The sequence below is a fragment of the Chanodichthys erythropterus genome, chromosome 2 (assembly GCF_024489055.1).
Source record: "Chanodichthys erythropterus isolate Z2021 chromosome 2, ASM2448905v1, whole genome shotgun sequence".
Classification (NCBI taxonomy): domain Eukaryota; kingdom Metazoa; phylum Chordata; class Actinopteri; order Cypriniformes; family Xenocyprididae; genus Chanodichthys; species Chanodichthys erythropterus.
The window spans coordinates 17,284,857-17,294,091 of NC_090222.1; the positions used below are offsets into that span (position 1 = coordinate 17,284,857).

Sequence of the window (9,235 nt, forward strand, 5' to 3'; positions counted from 1 at the left end):
TTTTTGACCTAAGGCAGTTTCTTGATGAAGAACATGGCATCAGCTATTCCTCCTCCTCTCTTCTCCTCTCCCTCCTTCATGCTCAGCGGGCCGTAGCTCTGGACCAGCTCCCAAAACCACCTCAATTCTATTTCCACTCAGCATTAGTCAAAAGGGCAGAAGAGGACATGTGGTTAACGGCTAGCGCAGCTGGCACGTAGAGGCTACCGTGTCCCGTTGAGTTCATGGAAAAAGTGTATTTAAGTGCATTCCGATTATTGCACTTAAAATAAAGATGACAGACTGTGAGAGACTTCAGATTGCAGTCCATTACTGAATGTGCATTGAATAGTCTGTGAGTTTATGGCTGCACGTTTTTTCAAGTGTGCTGTGTATCATGTATGTGTAATAATAAGACTATATTCTGTATGTGTAAGAGGATGTGTGTTCTGCACATTACAGACCAGCGCCTGACTCACTCGAGTCCACAGCCTGAAAACAGACTCAGCGGCGAGGGAGATGAGGAGGGGAGAAGTGTACAGAGCAGAAACCTCACGCAAACACTCCAGGGGATCTATGACGTCATTGTCAGTCACAAGGGTACGACTGTTGATTTTATTAATAGAGACTTGTCGCAGAATGCTGAGACAGAGGCTCGGTGTGAACACCAGCACAGCTGATCACTCTTTCTGTCATTTGTGTTTGTTAGGGTCATCTGGACAAACCCTCGCCGCTCCTCTGCTGAACCTCTGCTCCCGAAAGAGGTTTGTGCGGATGTGTGTGTGTGTGCTTTTCCACTCGCCGGTGTTGTTTGCTCAGCGACACTCCTGCTGTTCTCTTCACAGTCTCCAGATGATTAGAGATTCAGGGAACCTGAGAGCTGAAACCCCTTCCCATTGGCAGCTACAGTAGATTGCAGAATGCTCTTTTTAAGCGGTGATGATAGTTATTAGGGATGTCAATTGTCAGGAATTTCTATCATTTAAATAGATTAATTCATATTAATGCTGCAAAAATGTAATTAATACATTTAAAGGTGCCATCGAATTGAAAATTGAATTTACCTCGGCATAGTTGAATAACAAGAGTTCAGTACATGGAAAAGACATACAGTGAGACTCAAACTCCATTGTTTCCTCCTTCTTGTATAAATCTCATTTGTTTAAAAGACCTCCGAAAAACAGGCGAATCTCAACATAACACTGACTGTTATGTAACAGTCGGGATCATTAATATGTATGACCCCAATATTTGCATATGCCAGCTCATGTTCAAGGCATTAGACAAGGGCAGCCAGTATTAACGTCTGGATCTGCACAGCTGAATCATCAGACTAGGTAAGCAAGCAAGGAAAACAGCGAAAAATGTCAGATGGAGCAATAATAACTGACATGATTCATGATATCATGATATTTTTAGTGATATTTGTGAATTGTCTTTCTAAATGTTTCGTTAGCATGTTGCTAATGTACTGTTAAATGTGGTTAAAGTTACCATCGTTTATTACTGTATTCACGGAGACAAGAGCCGTCGCTATTTTCATTTTTAAACACTTGCAGTCTGTTCATAAACACAACTTCATTCTTTATAAATCTCCCCAACAGAGTAGCATTACCCGTTAGCCACAGAGCACTATCAAACTCATTCAGAATCAAATGTAAACATCCAAATAAATACTGTACTTACACGAATAGACATGCTGCATGACGAACACTTTTTGAGGGTTATATTAGCTGTGTGAACTTTGTACATGCACTGTTTAAAGGGGCCGCAGCCTAAATCGGCTTATATTTAATGATGCCCCAAAATAGGCAGTTAAAAAAATTTATTAAAAAGAATCTATGGGGTATTTTGAGCTGAAACTTCACAGACACATTCAGGGGACACCTTAGACTTATATTACATCTTTTAAAAAGACGTTTTATGGCACCTTTAAAGAATTCAAATTTTTTTCCTTATTAATACATTTCCAGTCTAATGTATTTGTGTTAAGCAAGTTAAAGTGACCCATTGGGCTTTTTCGGATATCAGCTTTCTTGTAGTGTGTAATATAGCTGTTAGTGAATGTGAAAGGTCACTCACAAAGGTCAAAGTGCACAACAAATGGAGTTATTGGTAGATATACTTTCTTCAATTAATCATAAAATATTTCTGACAGCACTTTCATAATAATTTGTTACATTTATACATTTATATAGCGCTTTTCTTGGTATTCAAATCACTTTTACATATGGATAGGGAATCTCCTCAAAGACCACCAATGTGCAGCACCCACCTGGATGATGCGACGGCAGCCATATTGCACCAGAACGCCCACCACACATCAGCTTATTGGTGGAGAGGAGACAGAGTGATGAAGCTAGTCAGTATATGGGGATGATTAGGAGGCCATGATGAACAGAGGCCAATGAGAAAATTTGGCCAGGATGCCAAATGACCACTGAGAGTCAGGATCTCGGTTTAACGTCTCATCCGAAGGATTTTGAAGTCAAAATATAACATGGGAGGAGGTTGTCTGGTTTTATTAAATGCCTGCCTCTGATTGGGAAATGGTTAATCATGTTGTGGCCAATTATATTTTTACTGGCCATTCACCTTGACATGCCTCCGTCTTAAAATAATAGTTCACCCAAAAATTAAAATTCAGTCATTTACCAGTCAGTGGAACCAAACTTATGATTTGCTCCTTGGCATTGCTATTTGGAGACAGATGGTACACTACCATGCAAAAGTTTGGGGTCGGTACGATTTTTTTATGTTTTTGAAAAATGTCTCTTATGATCACCAAGGCTGCATTTATTTGATCAAAAATACAGTAAAAACAGTAATATTGTGAAATATTATAATTTAAAATTAGCTTTTTTCTTCAAAAATAATTCTATTATGCTGATTTGGTGCTCAATATACATGTATTATTATTATTATTATTATTATTATTATTATTATCAACATTTAGTTGTGCTGCTAATTATTTTTTGGAAACCATCATACATTTTTCAGGATATTTTGATGAATAGACAGTTCAAAATAACAGCTTTTATTTGAAATAGAAATCTTTTATAACATTAAATGTCTTTACTGTCACTACTTTTGATCAATTTGAACGCATCCTTGCTGAATAAAATAAAATCTTACAGACTCCAAACTTTTGAATGGTACAGTGTGTAAAATTTGGAGGTAGGGGATGTACTCACTCTACAGAGCATTTTATTGGACAACAATTTGTATAGTACAAGATAAGTCACCAACATTTGAGTTGGTACACTAGAATATAGATGGACTCAAAGCTACAAGATAAGAACAAAACTCCAATTTTGATTTCATGGGATTTTTATATGTGTTGGAGGGGAAAAAAACATTTAATTTGGGTGTTTTCTCTTCCAGATCAGGCTCGGCTCCCGTTGATCTTAGTATGTTGCAAAGGCAGCTCCTCTCAGGCCACTATGAGAGTCTGGACACCTTTCATTCAGACATGCTGAAGGTGTTCCACTGCGCTGAGGTCAGTTTCACACAGTATTGAAAGGACTCACACTGTTTGATGTTGGTCTGCACCTGTCATGGGTTTGACTTCTCAGCTGTCTAGTCATACCTCATACTGACCATCAAACAAAATTCAGAATAGGATAGATTTTCTATTGCCACACATTGCCAGAGTATTTTCCCTTCTGTGTTACCATAGAACAGCATTATGAATTTACTATACCTCACTTTTTGAGGAGAATCAAATCTTTCAGTTACCAGCCCTAAGTCTCACCATCCTCCCCAAAAAGAAGGAATACTGATGATTTGGCAAGAACATGCAAATTGGAGCCTAATATATGCATATTGGAGCCAAGCCAAAATCTTCCTCAGCATAATGTTCAGAAATGCACTGTTAATATATCATCCTCTCATTATATTTTGATTCCTATCAGAAATACTACGGATGCGAGTCCTCAGTGGGTCGTAACGTGAGGCAGCTGAGGGAAGTGTACCATAGTGCTCATCAGGAGGCCTTACCTCAGATCGGCAGTTTCCTGTGAGTGACAAAAAAACCACACCAGCAGCCTCTATCAGGGCGTTGCTGTGACCAAACCCAGAAGCATGATGCGCCTTCCAGAAGGCAGATAATGCTCTCCGATACCAAAGACCTGCTGTATATTGCACTCACAGATGCACTGCACAGGTAAAAGGTTTGCCATTTATACACAAACACACACATACTGTACAAACATCCACACAAGTCCCAATTCACACAACTGTGCTGTGAAAAAAAGGAATTAATTTAAGTTATAATCAATTAAGTTATAAACATAACTACTGGAGATTATATATCAATATATTGGTACCATATTGGTAATCATCTGATAGTTAACAGTCAATGTTAGATATACAGTATATTGGATAATATTTAGTTCTGTATGCTCATGTCCCATATCTTAACATTTAGATTAGATTTGTTGTAATTTATTACTCAATTAAACTTAATCTTTAAAAACACTTATTTAATAACACTATTAAATGCAATTTTTCATAAATCTCAAAACTCTCCAATCTTTTAATACAATTTATTTCTTAAAGGTGCTAAAGAGGATCTTTTCGTCGACTGAGAAACCAAAGACTGTTAGTGAGTTTTTGAAATGAGCGCATGCGTAAGAACAACCCCCCCTCCTTCACAGCTCATTTTGAGGGAACGCCTCCCAAAACTCATGCACGAGTATTGGAACACGAGTGTTTACCACCGGCATTCGCTGTGTCGTGTTAGTGGATTCATTATGTCGGACTCACCGCAGGTAACTCATAATCTGCAGTTGTTACTCCTGTCTCCTGACAAAAACATTGCATGCAGCGCCTGTGGATTGTGGAAAGTTACTGGAGCGCGCAGCCACGCTCGTCTCTCACAAGGAACGTCACGGCAGTGATTAACAAGCCAGAGGGCCAATCATTTATGCGATGATCGTGTAAACGATTGGCTGATGTTTTTAAGGCCCTACCTCGTGCACAGATGATGTATATTAATATTATTCCTTTCAGTGCACCTAATAAATAGTCTTTTATCAGTTAGTAAAGACAGTTTCAAGTAATATTGCAAAAATATTTAAATCAAAACATCCTCTTTAGCACCTTTAATATTTCCTTCTTTAATTATTTCGGATTTAAATAGTATATAGTTGTAATGTTAGTCATTTATCAGCTAGTTTATAGCCATTTTTTATTATATAGTAATAACAACATTATTTATTTGAATTTATTTAGCTTTAAATAGTATACTTGTAGTGTTAGCAATTGATTTGCTATTTTTTAATAAATTTTAATAAGTTGATAATTGTAAAATTAAAACATTTTTATTTAATTTGATTTAAATAGTCTAGAATTTTGTTAGCTATTTATCAGTCATTAATCATTGGCCATTTATTAGTTCTTAATATTTAATTTTGAATTAATAATTATAAAAAATAAAATGTTATTTATTATGATTTAAATATTATACAATTATACATGTTTTTTCAGTTATCGGCCATAACATAAAAAAAATATATATTGGCTTATATCAACCAGAATTTTACTATCAACACATTCCATTACTGCAATAAATAATTTTCTATCAGTATTTTTTGTCTTATATTTCAGTAAAAATATTTCAATATTAAATCAGAGCAATTAAAACAAGACACATTTACTTAAAAAGAAAAACTGAAAGGCTTGTTTTCAAAGAAGGTTTATTTTTCTTCTCCTAATGGCAATTTCTTTGTTTCATGTTTTAATCATAAACCTCACTAATTTTGTTAGCATCATTGAAATCTTTCCCTCATTCATTCAAGGCTAACCAAACCATTTGCTATTGGAAATGTACAGTAACACAAGCCAAGTGTTACTGTATGGACTGTTGGCTCTAGGTGATGCACAGACTATAACAGCTTTAAGGTTACCGCATGGATCAAAGCCTTTTATTTCTCCGCACTTCAAGGGTCCTTTAATAATTCCCATTTCACTTGATTTATATTTGCTCGTAAGATGCTCTCATTCTTACTATTTCTCCCGTTCTTTGTTCTCTCCAGGTTAAGACAGCACTCCTGGAAATGCCATTTGTGAGCATGGACATGGCTGATGCTTGACAACATGATTAGTTGAAAGCATCCCAGCCTTTCTTTCTCTCAGGGAAAAGAAAGTCAACCGAAAGAACAGGAGACGTGATAAAACAAATCAACATCTGAGACCCCAGATCCTTTCATATCCCCGAACAACATGTAATGCTTTCATTTTGAGATATTATCCAGTAGACTGAACATAAACATGTTGAATGGGTGCAGGAAACCATGCAGACAAGACGTGATGCTGTTTTGGAATGAACGCACACAGACTGTTTTAAATCATTCAACACACCACATCGGCATACCTACAAGAAAATGGACTTCACTACTCTTAATAGGCTTCGCTGACTGAACAGTTGTGAAGGATTGTGGTCTACAGCCTTTTTAGTGTTTTGTGTTGAGGGTTATAACTATAAAGTAAGCAATAATGCATGAAAGGTTTAATAACACAGCCTTAATGTAAGCAAATGTGTTTGTTTATAGACATTTTAGAACAATTTTGATTTTAAAGGGAATTTACTACTACTTCGTGCAGAGCTGTCTTGTGCAAGTGACGTTTTGTAATATATTGATTTGAAGCAGTAATCTTTATAGCTTTGAGACTTGCAGATATGTTTTCTACTATTGTATATTGTACATAATGTATATTTAGAAAATTATGTTTAGTATGGTTTAAGAAACTATTTACAGTCTTAAATTGTTGTGGTTAAATAATCTGTTTTCCATCGATTCTTTACTAATATTTTTATAGATAGATAGTTTTTTGATGGTGTCTCGATGCATGTGTAACAGGACATTCAGTGCCTGTAAAACATCAGATTTTTATCATCTTTATGCATGACATACTTTATATTGCTTAATGTATAATAGCTGTGTATGCAACAAAGTATATGTTTATGCTGAACTAAGAAATTAGTTGTTAGAAGCTCATTAAGCAGCTTAAAGCAGAACAAATGAATTAAACCAGCTACATTAGTTAACTAATAAAAGTGAGTCAATATTTGGACCATTGTGCTTTCAGATTTAATAGGTTTTATTGTTTATAGATGATAGTGCTTGAAGAAAGTTGTAACCAATTACTCGTGGTAAGACAAAGAGACTAATAAACCCATAGGCAGAGCTGCAGATCTATTTTTATCTTTTAATTTGTCCATAAACTTATTAGTGCTTCATAAGCCAAATTTTATTTTATCCCTTTAGCTTTGTCTATTCAATTAAATGTGTGTCAGTGGACCTACCTTAGCTAATTGTATCATAGGATACGTTAAATATCTCTTGATGGCATTAACACGTTATACTCAATCTGTTTCCAGGCAAAAGTAGGTCACAATGTAAAAGTGTTCGACTGAACTCCTGAGTAGACGGAAAATTGTTAGATAAAGTTTCTTTCCTGGTCTCTTTTTACATAGTGGACTTGATTTCATCCCTTTAGTTATATAACGGGATAAGAATAGGTTCTGGTGTGACCGATTGTCATATACATTCATTTCTACTGAGGAATGTATAAAGGGTCATCATCACAAGCAAGATTGAAGAGAAGCAGAATATTATGACTAATTGCATCTGGAATACTGGAATTATGACATTTATAGACTGTGCATGCCTATAACGTTCTGTTATTTCATTTAATAGTGGTGTCATATGGGGTCAGGGTTGTGGTTTGGAAGGGAAAATGTCACTCTAGCGGTAATAATATTAACACAGATACTAATACAGTGCATCACTTTTTCCACATTTTGTTAGGTTACATCCTTATTCCAAAATGGATTAAATTCATTATTTTCCTCAATTCTACAAACAATACCCCATAATGACAACATGAAAAGTTTGTTTGAAATCTTTGCAAATTTAATTAAAAAAAAAAAATGCATGCAAGTATTCACAGCCTTTGCTCAATACTTTGTTGAAGCACCTTTGGCACCAATTACAGCCTCAAGTCTTTTTGAATATGATTCTACAATCTTGGCACACCTATTTTTGGACAGTTCTTTTTTGCAGAACCTCTCAAGCTCCATCAGGTTGGATGGGGAGAATCGGTGCACAGCCATTTTCAGAGATGTTCAACCGGGTTCAAGTCTGGGCTCTGGCTGGACCACTCAAGGACATTCACAGAGTTGTCCCGTAGCCACGCCTTTGTTATCTTGGCTGTGTGCTTAGGGTCGTTGTCTTGTTGGAAGATCAGCCTCCACCCCAGTCTGAGGTCCAGAGCGCTCTGGAGCAGGTTTTCATCAAGGATGTATCAATACATTTCTACATTCATCTTTCCGTCGATCCTGACTAGTCTCCCAGTTCCTGCCGCTGAAAAACATCCCCACAGCATGATGCTGCTACCACCATGCTTCACTGTAGGGATGGTATTGGCCAGGTGATGAGCAGTGCCTGATTTCCTCCAGACATGACGCTATTCAGGCCAAAGAGCTCAATTTTTGTTTCATCAGACCAGAGGATTTTGTTTCTCATGGTCTGAGAGTCCTTTGGGTGCCTTTTGGCAAACTCCAGGCGGGCTGTTATGTGCCTTTTACTGATGAGTGGCTTCCGTCTGGCCACTCTACTATACGGGCCTGATTGGTGAAGTGTTGCAAAGATGATTTTTCTTCTGGAAGGTTCTCCTCTCTCCACAGAGAAATGCTGGAGCTCTGTCAAAGTGATCATCTGGTTCTTGGTCACCTCCCTGACTAAAGCTCTTCTCTCCAGATCGTTCAGTTTGGCCAGGCGACCCGCTCTAGGAAGACTCCTGGTGGGTGGTTCCAAACTTCTTCCATTTACAGATGATGGAGGCCACTGTGCTCATTTGGACCTTCACTGCCGCCCAGATCTGTGCCTCGATAATCCTGTCTGGGTGGTCTACAGACAATTCCTTGGAGTTCATGGCTTGGTTTGTGCTCTGACATGAACTGTTAACTGTGGGACCTTATATAGACAGGTGTGTGCCTTTCCAAATCATGTCCAATCAACTGAATTTACCACAGGTGGACTCCAAGTTGTAGAAACATCTCAAGGATGATCAGTGGAAACAGGATGCGCCTGAGCTCATTTTTGAGAGTTAAGGGCTGTGAATACTATATATATGTTTTTTATTTTTAATAACTAAGCAAAGATTTCAAACTAAATTCTTTCACGTTGTCATTGTGGGGTATTGTTAGTAGAATTTTGAGGAAAATAATGAATTAAATCCATTTTGGAAT

At 37.1% G+C, this 9,235-nt stretch overlaps 1 protein-coding gene across 14 annotated transcripts in view; it reads left to right on the forward strand.

The window, feature by feature from the left end:
• LOC137031654 (histone-lysine N-methyltransferase ASH1L-like) overlaps nucleotides 1–9,169 on the forward strand; it is a 33,272-nt gene extending 24,103 nt beyond the window's left edge. For 2 of the 14 annotated variants that reach the window (XM_067402799.1, XM_067402765.1), the window contains exons 12-16: nucleotides 442–579; nucleotides 689–743; nucleotides 3,364–3,478; nucleotides 3,894–4,144; nucleotides 4,540–9,169. In XM_067402799.1, coding sequence (XP_067258900.1) covers nucleotides 442–579; nucleotides 689–743; nucleotides 3,364–3,478; nucleotides 3,894–4,001 — 416 coding nt within the window. In that variant the 3' untranslated portion in view covers nucleotides 4,002–4,144; nucleotides 4,540–9,169. Of the gene's footprint in view, nucleotides 1–13; nucleotides 580–688; nucleotides 744–3,363; nucleotides 3,479–3,893; nucleotides 4,152–4,539 lie in introns of those variants that run through there. The other 12 variants (XM_067402853.1, XM_067402834.1, XM_067402783.1 and 9 more) reach the window with 11 other exon arrangements.
• The last annotated feature ends 66 nt before the right edge of the window (nucleotides 9,170–9,235 follow it).